At 41.2% G+C, this 14718-nt stretch overlaps 1 protein-coding gene across 6 annotated transcripts in view; it reads right to left on the bottom strand.

Annotated features, from left to right (window-relative positions):
• LOC134320706 (1-phosphatidylinositol 4,5-bisphosphate phosphodiesterase beta-4-like) overlaps nucleotides 1–14718 on the bottom strand; it is a 114885-nt gene that overhangs the window by 62352 nt on the left and 37815 nt on the right. For all 6 annotated transcript variants that reach the window (XM_063002257.1, XM_063002259.1, XM_063002260.1 and 3 more), the window contains exon 4: nucleotides 4710–4807. In XM_063002257.1, coding sequence (XP_062858327.1) covers nucleotides 4710–4793 — 84 coding nt within the window. In that variant the 5' untranslated portion in view covers nucleotides 4794–4807. The remainder of the gene's footprint in view (nucleotides 1–4709; nucleotides 4808–14718) is intronic.

Below are 14718 nucleotides of genomic sequence, written 5' to 3'. Positions count from 1 at the left end.
TCTGTAGTAGTTGGTGTTTATTTAAAACCACGACATTTAATTAATAACAGTAAACACGGAGAGATAACCGAGAAGAGAAACTTACGCTTCACATAAAAACTCATGAATCAATGAATCACTTATAGCGATACTGTGAACAAAGGAACACACACACGCGCGCTGCTCCGGTTTATCTTTACTGTGAGGCTCTTTTTAAGTTTATTTACCGCTAATCTAACCCCCCCCCCCAAGCCCCCCCACCCCCCCGGATCGGAATAAAGTTGTTTAATAATACATACAGTGGGGCCAAAAAGTATTTAGTCAGCCACTGATTGTGCAGGTTCTCCTACTTAGAAAGGTGAGAGAGGTCTGTAAATCCAGAAAATCACATTGTAGGATTTTTAAAGAATTTATTTTGTAAATTATGGTGGAAAATAAGTATTTGGTCAATAACAAAAGTTTAACTCAATACTTTGTAACATAACCTTTGTTGGCAATGACAGGGGTCAAACGTTTCCTGTAAGTCTTCACCAGGTTTGCACACACTGTAGCTGGTATTTTGGCCCATTCCTCCATGCAGATCTCCTCTAGACCAGTGATGTTTTGGGGCTGTCGCTGGGCAACACGGACTCCACACATTTTCTATGGGGTTGAGGTCTGGAGACTGGCTAGGCCACTCCAGGACCTTGAAATGCTTTTTACGGAGCCACTCCTTCGTTGCCCGAGCGGTGTGTTTGGGATCATTGTCATGCTGGAAGACCCAGCCACGTTCCATCTTCAATGCTCTCACTGATGGAAGGAGGTTTTGGCTTAAAATCTAACGATACATGGCCTCGTTCATTCTTCCCTTAACACGGATCAGTCGTCCTGTCCCCTTTGCAGAAAAACAGCCCCAAAGCATGATGTTTCCACCCCCATGCTTCACAGTAGGTATGGTGTTCTTGGGTTCTTCTTCTTCCTCCAAACATGACGAGTTGAGTTTTTACCAAAAAGTTCCATTTTGGTCTCATCTGACCACATGATATTCTCCCAATCCTCTTCTGGATCATCCATATGCTCTCTGGCAAACTTCAGACGGGCCTGGACATGTACTGGCTTAAGCAGGGGGACACGCCTGGCACTGCAGGATTTGAGTCCCTCTCGGCGTAGTGTGTTACTGATGGTAGCCTTTGTACTTTAGTCCCAGCTCTCTGCAGGTCATTCATCAGGTCCCTCCGTGTAGTTCTGGGATTTTTGCTCACCGTTCTCATGATCCTTTTGACCCCACAGGATGAGATCTTGACCCCAAGGGAGATTATCAATGGTCTTGTATGTCTTCCATTTTCTTACAGTTGCTCCCACAGTTAATTTATTCACACCAACCTGCTTGCCTATTGTAGATTCACTCTTCTCTACAACACTCCCAGCCTGGTGCAGGTCTACAATTTTCTTCCTGGTGTCCTTCGACAGCTCTTTGGTCTTGGCCATGGTTGAGTTTGGAGTCTGACTGTTTGAGGCTGTAAACAGGTGTCTTTTATACAGATAACGAGGTCAAACAGGTGCCATTAATACAGGTAACGAGTGGAGGACAGAAGAGCTTCTTAAAGAAGAAGTTACAGGTCTTTGAGAGCCAGAAATCTTGCTTGTTTGTGGGTGACCAAATACTTATTTTCCACCATAATTTACAAATAAATTCTTAAAAAATCCTACAATGTGATTTCCTGGATTTTTTTTTCTCATTTAGTCTCTGATAGTTGAAGTGTAGCTATGATGAAAATTACAGACCTCCCTCATCTTTCTAAGTAGGAGAACTTTCACAATCAAAGGCTGACTAAATACTTTTTGACCCCACTGTATGCTTGATCTAGAATGCTCTGCTCAACAGATTCGTATCTCTGAATGTTTAGGCTTCCCTTGTGCCTTAGGCAGGTCAGAGCAAAGCCCAGTTCCATTTCAGCCTGTTTAAGTGGTCTGATCGAGTTAGCTGGGGGAAATGAAGAAAGGCCGTGGGAGGGGGACAAGGGACGTTCCTATCTCTAGAGACGTGTGTCGCGTGTGTTGATGATTCATGTAACAGAGCCTCTAAAGATTTTAGCCCTTTAAACGCCAAGCCAGACTGATCCTGTTTCTTTTAAAACTGTCTTATTATAGTTTTAAGTCTGTATGTTTGTTTTTGTGTTTGCTGGAGTTATTGACAACAGTTTCTCCACAGTTCTGACTGTGTTCTCCTTAAATCTGAATGTGTTTCTCCTTAAAGCTGAATGTGTTTCTCCTTAAAGCTGACTGTGTTTATCCATAAAGCTGACTGTGTTTCTCCATAAAGCTGACTGTGTTCTCCTTAAAGCTGAATGTGTTCTCCTTAAAGCTGAATGTGTTTCTCCATAAAGCTAACTGTGTTCTCCTTAAAGCTGAATGTGTTTCTCCTTAAAGCTGAATGTGTTTCTCCTTAAAGCTGACTGTGTTCTCCTTAAAGCTGAATGTGTTTCTCCATAAAGCTGACTGTGTTCTCCTTAAAGCTGAATGTGTTTCTCCTTAAAGCTGAATGTGTTTCTTCTTAAAGCTGAATGTGTTTCTCCATAAAGCTAACTGTGTTCTCCTTAAAGCTGAATGTGTTTCTCCTTAAAGCTGAATGTGTTTCTCCTTAAAGCTGACTGTGTTCCTACTTAAAGCTGAATGTGTTTCTCCTTTAAGCTGACTGTGTTCCTACTTAAAGCTGAATGTGTTCTCCTTAAAGCTGACTGTGTTCTCCTTAAAGCTGAATGTGTTCTCCTTAAAGCTGAATGTGTTTCTCCTTAAAGCTGACTGTGTTCCTACATAAAGCTGACTGTGTTTCTACCTAAAGCTGTGTTTCAACTTAAAGCTGACTGTGTTCCTACTTAAAGCTGAATGTGTTCTCCTTAAAGCTGACTGTGTTCCTACTTAAAGCTGAATGTGTTTCTCCATAAAGCTGACTGTGTTCTCCTTAAAGCTGACTGTGTTTCTACCTAAAGCTGTGTTTCTACTTAAAGCTGAATGTGTTTCTCCTTAAAGCGGACTGTGCTCCTACTTAAAGCTGACTGTGTTCCTACTTAAAGCTGACTGTGTTTCTACCTAAAGCTGTGTTTCTCCTTAAAGCTGACTGTGTTCCTACTTAAAGCTGAATGTGTTTCTCCATAAAGCTGACTGTGTTCTCCTTAAAGCTGAATGTGTTTCTCCTTAAAGCTGACTGTGTTCCTACTTAAAGCTGACTGTGTTTCTACCTAAAGCTGAATGTGTTTCAACTTAAAGCTGACTGTGTTTCTCCTTAAAGTGGACTGTGTTCCTACTTAAAGCGGACTGTGTTCCTACTTAAAGCTGACTGTGTTTCTACCTAAAGCTGTGTTTCAACTTAAAGCTGACTGTGTTTCTTCTTAAAGCTGACTGTGTTTCTTCTTAAAGCTGACTGTGTTCCTACTAGAAGCTGACTGTGTTCCTACTTAAAGCTAACTGTGTTCCTACTTAAAGCTGACTGTTTCCACTTAAAGCTGACTGTGTTTCCACTTAAAGCTGACTGTGTTCCTACTAGAAGCTGACTGTGTTTCCACTTAAAACTGACTGTTTCTACTTAAACCTGACTGTGTTCCTACTTTAAGCTGACTGTGTTCCTTTAAACTAACTGTTTCTTCTCAGAGCTGACTGTGTTTTTCTTTAGAGCTAACTGTGTTTCTCCTTTAAGCTGACTGTTTCTACTTGAAGCTGACTGTGTTTCTCCTTGAAGCTGACTGTGTTTCTCCTTGAAGCTGACTGTGTTTTCCCTCAGAGCTATCTGTTTCTCCTTGAAGCTGACTGTGTTTCTCCTTAAAGCTGACTATGTTTCTCCTTGAAGCTGACTGTGTTTCTCCTTAAAGCTGACTGTTTCTCCTTGAAGCTGACTGTGTTTCTCCTTGAAGCTGACTGTGTTTCTACTAAGAGCTGACTGTTTCTACTTGAAGCTGACTGTGTTTCTTTTTAAAGCTGACTGTGTTCCTATCTAAAGCTGACTGTGTTCCTACTTAAAGCTGACCGTGTTTCTCCTCAGAGATTAATTCTCCACTCAAGGCTGACTGTGTTTTTATTGTGTTTCTCCTTGAATCTGACTCTGTGTCTGGACAAAGCAGGCTGTGTTTTTCCTCAGAGCCAACTGTTTCTCCTCAAATGTGACTGTGCTTCTCCTTAAAGCTGTTTCTCCTCAGAGCTGACAGAGTGTTCTCCTTAAAGCTGTTTGTTTCTCCTACAGCTGTTAGTTTTTCTCCTCAGAGCTAACTTCAGAGCAAACTGTGTTTCACCTTGAAGCTGACTGTATTAGAGCTGTGTTTCTCCTTGATGCAGACTGTGTTTTTTTCCCAGAGATAACTCTGTTTACTCTGTATTTCTTCTCAGAGCTAACAGCATGTCTTCTTAAAGCTAATTGTGTTTTTTACCTGACTGTGTTTTTCCTCGGAGCTGGCTGTGTTTCATGTTGAAGCTGATTGTGTTTCTCCTCAGAACTAGTTGTTTATCTCCAAAGCTGACTGTATTTCTCCTCAGAGCTAACTTGGTGTATTATTATTTTACTCGAATGATAAAGCTGATCTATGAAATAAAAAGTCAATACGTAAACAAACTTTTTACTCTTTACTATCCGATGTTTTTGTTTTTGTAGTTTGCCTAGCTACACCAAGAAATTCTACCCACTGAACCTGTAAAACACTACATGCTCTGCACTGGTAGTGCCATGTTTGTAAATGATCAAAGAAGAGGAAGTGACAGCTTACCTCATCATATCTGTCAAACAAGGCACCTTCCTGCAGGAAATTAGGGACATGCTTCTGCCAGTTGAATTCATAAGACTTCGTCATGGCTGCTGACTGAACTAGAATGAAGGAAAAGAGAAAACATGAAGAACCTGTGCACTACATGAGGACACATACAAAGCCAACTTGGAAAAATGCACAGATATGTCCACTCAAATACACTTTACTGTGGCTAAGTTGGTAGCACTGTCGCCTCACAGCAAGAAGGTCCTGGGGTCAATGCCCAGGTGGGGCGGTCCGGGTCCTTTCTGTGCAAAGTTGGCATGTTCTCCCCATGTCTGCGTGGGTTTACTCCGGGTGCACCGGTTTCCTCCCACAGTCCAAAAACATGCAAGTGAGGTGAATTGGAGATACTAAATTGTCCAGGACTGTGTTCGATATAACCTTGTGTGAACTGATGAACCTTGTGCAATGAGTAACTACTGTTCCTGTCATGAATGTAACCAAAGTGTAAAACATGACGTTAAAATCATAATAAACAAACAAACAAATACACTTTACTCATTCATTAGCGAACCAAGACATTAATGCAACAGTACAAAAGCTTATGCAGTTCCTCTCTGCTGTTATCTTGGTATCTTCTGGTATCTTGGATTTTTAATGGGTTTTAAAACGGAAAGCCTGCTGTGTTTTGAGTAGGGATTCCTACAGCACATGATTCCCATGTTTCCAGCACCTGTGCAAACCATTTTAGGAAAAAAGCAGAAAGCAGTAGTACTTTGTATTAAAACTTCAGAGTATAAACAACGTTTCAATGTTCTAGCAAAAGGTCAAGCTGTTTCCACTCCATCACTTAGCCTACTGTATTACAGCACTCTAAATGTTGGGACAGTGGGGCTTTCCCCAAATTAAACACATCCTTGTAAGTACTTTGGAGAAAAAGTACCCTTTCAAAAACACCATTAACTCATGAAAAAAGAAGCAAATTCCAGACTTGTGCTTCCCTGTGTGTCACAACTATCACTCATGGTGCCAGACATGCATTTGGACCCTTGAATGGTTTATATGTGAGCATTTCATTTTCATTAATGGAAGATAAGACAAAACTGGTAATAAATGTAACCTACACTGATGAGGCATAACATTATGACCACCTCCTTGTTTCTACACTCACTGTCCATTTTATCAGCTTCACTTACCATATAGAAGCACTTTGTAGTTCTACAATTACTAACTGTAATCTATTTGTTTCTCTACATACATTTTTTGCCTGCTTTCACCCTGTTCTTTAATGGTCAGGACCCCCACAGGACCACTACAGAGTAGGTATTATTTGGGTGGTGGGTCATTCTCAGCACTGCACTTACACTGACATGGTGGTGGTGTGTTAGTGTGTGTTGTGCTGGTATTAGTGGATAAGACACAGCAGTGCTGATGGAGTTTTTAAACAACTCACTGTCACTGCTGGACTGAGAATAGTCCACCAACCAAAAATATATCCAGCCAACAGCGCCCCGTAGGCAGAGTTGGTAGAAGATGACCAACTCAAACAGCAGCAATAGATGAGCGATCGTCTCTGACTTTACATCTACAAAGTGAACCAACTAGGTAGGAGTGTCTAATAGAGTGGACAGTGAGTGGACAGCAGCGCTGCTGTGTCTGATCCACTCATACGAGCACAACACACACTAACACACCACCACCATGTCATTGTCACTGCAGTGCTGAGAATCATCCACCACCTAAATAATACCTGCTCTGTGGTGAAAGCAGGCTAAAAAAGTATGTAGAGAAACAGATGGACTACAGTCAGTAATTGTAGAACTATAAAGTGCTTCTATATGGTAAGTGGAGCTGATAAAATGGACAGTGAGTGTAGAAACAAGGAGGTGGTTTTAATGTTATGGTTGATCGGTGTATGTGAGTAATACAATAAAGTCTTGACTCTTAAATTTTATTTCAATTCATTATACTGTACATGTCAAATCCATTTGAATCGTGGAACTTTTGCATTGGTTATTAACTGTCTTGTGGTGCATCGTTACATTCCTAGTCAATAGCACATTAGACTAGTAGGATGCAATCCGTTGTATGCAACACAATAACGTTTATAGGATCCAGTTGATAGGGACAATGCAGTATTTACATTTAAGGCATTCAGCAAAAGCTTTTATCCACTTTCAATTGGGACTAAATACAATGCAGGGACTAAATACAATTGGGTTGAGGGCCTTAAACTACAGACCATCTGACCAGAAATCCAGAACCTTCTTGTCACCTTTGAGAATTTATTTGAAATAATATTTCTTTAAAGTGTTTGAAAACCAGACCTACTACTTTCTAGTCTGTCTGTTCTTTTTTCATTTTATTTTTTGTTTACCATTGCTTTATAATTTTCAGGGTCGTCCAGTTTCCCCGTAATCACTGGACACAATTCAGTAAAACACACCAAACCGCCATGGCACAGCCAATCATGTCTTTATGTAGACGCACGACCAGTCAATAACACCAGCAGTAGTGTGCGCACCACCCAAGCACCTTTGTCTGTAGCTAGAGCATCTTACTGCACACCTCACAATTACGGATGCTGCTCTACTGTAAGCAGAAAGCTAAATATTTGTGTCAGAAAACATATTCTGTTCACTGTCCAACAAAAGCAAGCTTCATTAAGCCACTCTGTCAGTATTAGCAGTGATATGTAAAAGGCAATACATAATAAAATCAAAGTGTAGTCTGTGCTTTAACACTAAAGACAAAGCCTTTTATTTAAAGTACAATGTTTTCTCCATACACAAGAGTCCTCTAGTGCCACCCATTTAAATTGTCCTTGAGGTAATACCCAGTCCTCTCAGGTTTCAACATGACTTTCAGATAAATGACAGTGAGGCACTCATAAACATCAGATCGGATGATGACGGGCAAAATTCCAGCTCAAGTCCATAACGGACATATCTGAATCACTGGAGGATTGAATGCTCATTTCCTAAAGGAAATGATCTGGGTTTCTGCTTCCTAGTGTGGCTTAATAAACATTTAAAACATAAATGACTTCATGGCGTGACAACAAAGATGTCTAGTATGTTCTGTTCTTATAGTGAACTGGAGTAATCAAAATTAGTACAAGAGAAGAAATGGGGGACAGAGGGGTGAAAGATGTGCAGAGCAATAGATGAGCTACAGTCAGTAATTGTCTAGGTGACACAAAATGCTCAGTGCATGTACAGTATATACAACTTTGGAAAAAATATGATATATGTTTATATATAAAATAAACTGAAAAGTGTCAGACCATTTGAGATTTATTTACATAAGGGCCAAGACCTGTGTGTGTGTGTGTGTGTGTGTGTGTGTGTTTGACTCTGAGGACTGCAAACAAGATACACCCTAAGCATCCTTGTCAGTAACAATAAACATCCTTTTAACAGCTGTAATTTCTAAAACACACAGAAAGACCAGCGAACACGGCCTGAATGTGATCCTCATGCTCATTTTTAGTTTATTATTAAGGACGGGTTAAGGATTGGCACTTGCAAAAAAGCCTGCAATAACGAATAATCTATGATCATTAAAGACAAGGTTAAAACCCCAGTGCTGAACCTTAATCACTGCATTAAAAATCAGCATGCCTCTGTAATGAATAGCATTTTATTTACCTCATGTATATAAGACATTTTTTATTCTTTGTTGTTGTTACTTTTTTTTATTTACTGCTTCGTTTTAGATTTTTTATATATTTAATCTTCTATTGTAATCTAGCTGGAACAGAAGAAGATTCTTATTGTTCAGTGTAACTGACTGTTTACTGTGCATACACTAATCAGCCATAACATTAAAACCACCTCCTTGTTTCTACACTCACTGTCCATTTTATCAGCTCCACTTACCATAGAGGATCACTTTATAGTTCTACAATTACTGACTGTAGTCCATCTGTTTCTCTGCATACTTTGTTAGCCCCCTTTTATACTGTTCCTTAATAGTCAGGACCCCCACAGGACCACTACAGAGTAGGTATTATTTAGATGGTGGATCATTCTCAGCACTGCAGTGACAATGACATGGTGGTGGTGTGTTAGTGTGTGTTGTGCTGGTATGAGTGGATCAGACACAGCAGCTCTGCTGGAGATTTTAAATACCGTGTCCACTCACTGTCCACTCTATTAGACATTCCTACCTAGTTGGTCCACCTTGTAGATGTAAAGTCAGAGACGATCGCTCATCTATTGCTGCTTTTTGAGTTGCTCATCTTCTAGACCTTCATTAGTGGTCACAAGACGCTACCCACAGGGTGCTGTTGGCTGGACATTTTTGGTTGGTGGACTATTTTCAGTCCAGCAGTGACAGTGAGGTGTTTAAAAACTCCATCAGCATTGCTGTGTCTGATCCACTCATACCAGCACAACACACTAACACACCACCACCATGTCAGTGTCACTGCAGTGCTGAGAATGACCCACCACCCAAATAATACCTGCTCTGTAGTGGTCCTGGGAGAGTCCTGACCATTGAAGAACAGCATGAAAGAGGGCTAACAAAGCATGCAGAGAAAAAGATGGACTACAGTCAGTAATTGTAGAACTACAAAGTGCTTCTATATGGTAAGTGGAGCTGATAAAATGGACAGTAAGTGCAGAAACAAGGAGGTGGTTTTAATGTTATGGTTGATCGGTGTATGTGAGGAATACAATAAAGTCTTGACTCTTAAATTTATGGGTTTGGTAATACAATTTGCAGATTAAGACTATACTATGCAAATTTCATATGTCAACAACATCCAAAAACGTTGCTGACCTCTTTGTGCTAGAATGATTGAAGCAAAGTGGTTCATGTGCTTGAGAGTGCTGAAAAGTTGACCTTTTAATCAGTTTTTTTTAAATAATGGATGTCATTTTCTAAAGGACAAAGAGGAAAAGACCATTCAAACTGTTATCACTGTAACTTTTTGAGTGAATACACATTTTTGAGCACCATATTTTCCCATTTAGACTACGTCTTTTAAATGGACATTCTGGCTTGTTTTAGCAGCTTGATGCCAACCCACATTCTGCACATGTTACAACAGCTTGGCTTCATAATAGTTATTTCATATTCATCAACTGAGAAACACTGAGCGCAGGGCAGGAATACCCTGGACAGGCGCTAATTTATCACAGGGCTTTGCCCCACCCCCAAGACTTGGCCAATAATGTCTGTGTAGGCAAAGTTGTTTAAACCTGGTGGGCAGGGTAATAGATGCATGGACTTTAGATAGACCCCTAAAATGAGAAATAATTGTCAAGACTATTAGTCATTGATCATGTTAATTCAGTGTTGAGTCTCCTTTACAGTAAAGTTTGTGGGTCATAGTGCAGCAACCTGTGACTACATCTGTCCTGATTATCACATATTACATTTACGGCATTTAGCAGCTGATTTTAACCAAACAACTTACACTGTGTTTGTTTATTAGGATTTTAACGTCATGTTGGGTTACATTCATGACAGGAACGGTAGTTACTCACTACACAAGGTTAATCAGTTCACTCAAGGTTATATCGAACACAGTAATGGACAATTCAGTATCTCCAATTTACCTCACTTGCATGTTTTTGGACTGTGGGAGGAAACCGGAGCACCTGGAGTAAACCCACGCAGACACAGGGAGAACATGCAAACTCCACACAGAAAGGACCCGGCCCCAAGACATATAAAACAATTGACGGTAATCAACCAAAAACCAAGTCAAGAAAATATGACGAAGCTCTTGGGTTCACAATGAATGTAGTGGGAGAGGAGGAGAGACCAGTTTGTATTTTATGTCTAAAAACTCAGGCAGCTGATAGTATGAGACCCAACAAATTAAGAAGACACGTATATGCTAGACGTATATGCCATATTTCAAATGATCTTAAAGAACAGCTCACTGAAAAACAAAAACACAAATGTTTCACCTTACAAGTGGACGAGGCTACTGACAGCAATAAAGACTGCTTGTTGGAGCAGACTGATTGAAGGAGCAGTTTAATGATATGTCAAAAAGTGGTTTGATAAAGTCAAGTACAACAGAAATTACTGAAATAAAGGTGAAAGGAACATTCATGATCTTTAAACTCGGCCTGGTTTTGTCAGCATTTTGTTGGGACAGAAAAGGTTTGAGAACCACTGGTCTAGTACCTTAACCAATGAGCTTCCACATCATCACCTGACCTTGATTAGATTTTGTACAGTTTTTTTTATAAAGAAAGTACATCCTTTTTCAATTATGTTTTCATTTAACAGAGCCTAAAAACAACTGTAGGTTCCTCACAGTCTTAAAAAACATACAAATAACCTCAGATGTAAAGAAGATGAATGAGTGAAACGTACTCATTGTTTCTTTTAAAGCAAACATTAAAACACTGGATAAGAAAAAGTACACCCTTCTCCCTTCCACAGTTATTAAGAGAGTAGGAAGCAGGTGTTGTCAGATCAGAAACATGCTGTTATAGGCCTTCAGACCACCCAAGGAAGATGGGTCCCTGCTGAGTCTGGTTCCTCTCAAGGTTTCCTCCTGCAATTTTACAGGAGTTTTTCTTTGTCACTGTTGCCCTTGGCTTGCTCAACGGGAGTGTTTTGGTCTGTTGGTCCTGAATTTTGTAAAGTTGCTTTGAGACAATGGCTGCTTCCGAAATCGCATACTTCCATACTGAACACAGAGCGGTTAGTGTGTCCGAATACGTAGTATTTATTAAACAGTATGCGAAAAGTATCCGGATGACCTACTACATCGGCAGCCAATTTTGAGTATGCAAACACAGCACACCTGCGGTCCGATAATCTACCCTATCATTCAAATGGAGCTGCAAAGGCATTCGTAGCGAAGAAGAAAGATGGCAGAAGGCGGAATAAGACAAAAATTAAAAATGTTATGTTTAAGTACAACCCTTAATAATGTTATGAGTAGCTTTGTGGAGAACAACAGAATTAATTTTGTCTGATTTTAAAATTGTTAGAACTGTGGCGATGGTATGTCAAGCATCATGTGATGTTGGTAGGATGGTGGACGTAGTACTTCTGAGGTTGCGTGCATACTGCACACTCGCGTACTGAAAGAGCATACTGCTTTACCGGCCCAGCAGTGCGCACTGCCTCCAATTTAGTCCTATCCTATTTCCTCGGCTGCTCGCGTTAGGGGTCGCGGATCGTGATCAGCATTATTGATTTGGCACAGTTTTTACGCCGGATGCCCTTCCTGACACAACCCTCCCTATTTATCCTGGCTTGGGATCTGCACTATAATGCACTGGTTTATGCATCCTAGTGTCTAGGTACCTATAGGACAATTCAGTGTCTCCAATTAGCCTGGTTGCATGTTTTTAGACTGTGGGAGGAAACCGGAGCACCTGGAGGAAACCCACGCAGACATGGGGAGAACATGCAAACTCTGCACAGAAAGGACCTGGACCGCCCCACCTGGGGATCGAACCCAGGACCTTCTTGCTGTGAGGCGACAGTGCTACCCACATAGCCATCGTGCCGCGCACTGCCTTCAATTTAGTACGTACTGTTTAAGTATGCGATTTCGGAAGCAGCAAATGTCTATGGTAAAAAGAGCTATACAAATAAATTTAACTTGACTTATAGACAATGAATTAACATTCTGACCAATCATTTAGACCTAACCACGACCAACAGCAAACTGGAACAAAAAACCAGTAGAGTTTAGACTCACTTGATAAAAACACCTCCACCCCTCCCTGCATACATCTCTCTCTAATCAATACCCCAATTACTGGATTCGGCTCAGTGAAAGAAAAAGATATATGGCTGCTGTTAGCCTGAGAGAACCAGTTCCACAGTAAACAGTTTTGTGTGAGGATGACGATCCGCCTCAGCTGTATGAGCTTTTGAGCTTCCACAAACCATTTGGGTCATGGCCATACAGCCTTGTGCCTCATGCAGGGAAAACCAGAAGGCTGAGAGAAATGCAAACACTTGTGCAAACAAAACAGAAGAAGACAAAGCAGTCAAAATCCCTTCTTCATCCCTTAGTCCTCACTCCACCTGTCTACTGTTTGACTTTGTCATATGAGGCTTCATTTGTCCAGTAGGCGTTTCACATGAGGTGTAAAACTTTCTTTAAATATTAGTTGTAACTCCTTTAACACACAAGGAGACCAAACAATGAGAAATCCATACACAGAGAACTCTAGGCCTAATCCTGGATCTGTGTTGACAGTTGTAATGTACACTTATTACTCTGTAGTTAATGTGCTATGTGCTAGAACACTCACTCACTCACTATTTTTCCCCTCTTTTTTCCCCCAATTTTTCCCCCTAATCTAGACGTGTCCAATGACCCTGAATGCGTCCTCTATACTGATTCGACCCTTCACCGCTGACTGAGGACGCCTCTCAACTGACATACGCCCCCTCCGGCACGTACAGTCAGTACAGACTGCATTTTTCACCTGCACGAGTCGAGTTCATACACTGACGAGCACTGTGTATGGAGGGCCACAACAGCCCAGCCTAGTCGGAAGGCAGAGCTGAGATTTGATACGATGTATTCGAAACCTTAACTCTGAATGATGACAAGCGAAGAAGAGCTCAACACCCCCCTCACCCTCCCCACCACGCACTACAGAGAGCATCTTGAGCAGCTGCATTACTGTCTGGTTAGGGAATTGCGCTATCTCTGGTGGCAAAAGTCTCCAGCGAATAGTGAAAAAAAAATTCCTCGAGGTCTCTTTTCCATCCATCAGAGACATCTACACCACATGCTGCATCCACAAAACCTTCAGCATTGTAAAGGGCTCTTCACATCCCTCACACAAACTCTTCAATCTTTTGCTGTCTGGATAAAAGTACCGTAGCATTCGCAGAATTTGTTACAGTTACAGGTTACATGCAATTCATCAAATGAAGTTCTATGTCATCATGGACAATTTTGTGCCTCCAATTGTCCAAACTTACACGTATTTGCACCGTGAAAGGAAACCCACACAGACACAAGAAGAGAACATGCAAACTCTACACAGAAAAAACCCAGACTGCTCCACCTGGGAATTGAACCCAAACCCAGGACCTTCTTGCTGTGAGGTAACAGTGCTACCCACCAAGCAGGTCTTTGTATTTCTCCTGCTGTCTAAAAGAAGGTACCGTAGCATTTGTTACAGTTACAAGTTACATGCGATTTAACAATTTAAGTTCAATGTAAACCACAATGACAGGCAATTTTGTACATCCAATTCTCCAAAATGTACACGTCTTGAAGGACCTGGATTGTTGAAGGACTGTGGGAGGAAACCCAACCAGACACAAAGAGAACATGCAGACTCCACACAGAAAAGACCCGGACCGCTCCACCTGGGAATCGAACCCAAATCTAGGACCTTCTTGCTGTGAGGAAACAGTGCCACCCACCGAGCCAGCATGTCGCCTGTTTAATTCACCAATGCAAGTTCAAAGTCATACACCATCTTGGGCAATTTTGTATCTCCACTTCACCAAACTTACACGTCTTTGCACTGTGGAAGGAAACCCACACAGACACAAGAAGAGAACATGCAAACTCCACACAGAAAGGACCCAGACTGCTCCACCTGGGAAACGAACCCAAACCCAGGACCTTCTCGCTGTGAGACAACAGTGCTACCTACTGAGCCGTCGTACCACCCATTTATTGTAGTACTTTGTATTTATCACACTGCTTACTGTCTGCACTGTGTATATTGTATTGTTTGTGAGTAGAAGTGATTTTATTTATCATGGTTTCTTATTTGCCAGCTCCTCTGTTGGTAACCTGTTTTCTCTTGAAACCATGTTTGGATCCACACTGAGCGCTGACTCAGTTGAGAGTTGGTAGGGTGGGTTGCCTCTTGTTTACTGCCATGTCCGGCTTGTTCCAGACAATGGAAAACCTAGTTTTCATTTGTACTCTATTTCTTTTCTTCATTGTGAGCTGTGGATATTGTGTATCTACCTTTTTTACATTTACATTTTCGGCATTTAGCAGACGCCTTTATCCAAAGCGACTTACAGTAGTGTGAGAGTATACTGTCTAAGCAAT

The sequence above is a fragment of the Trichomycterus rosablanca genome, chromosome 9 (genome assembly GCF_030014385.1).
Source record: "Trichomycterus rosablanca isolate fTriRos1 chromosome 9, fTriRos1.hap1, whole genome shotgun sequence".
NCBI lineage: Eukaryota > Metazoa > Chordata > Actinopteri > Siluriformes > Trichomycteridae > Trichomycterus > Trichomycterus rosablanca.
Note: the sequence above shows the minus strand (reverse complement) of the source record. Positions and strands in the feature narration are given on the sequence as shown.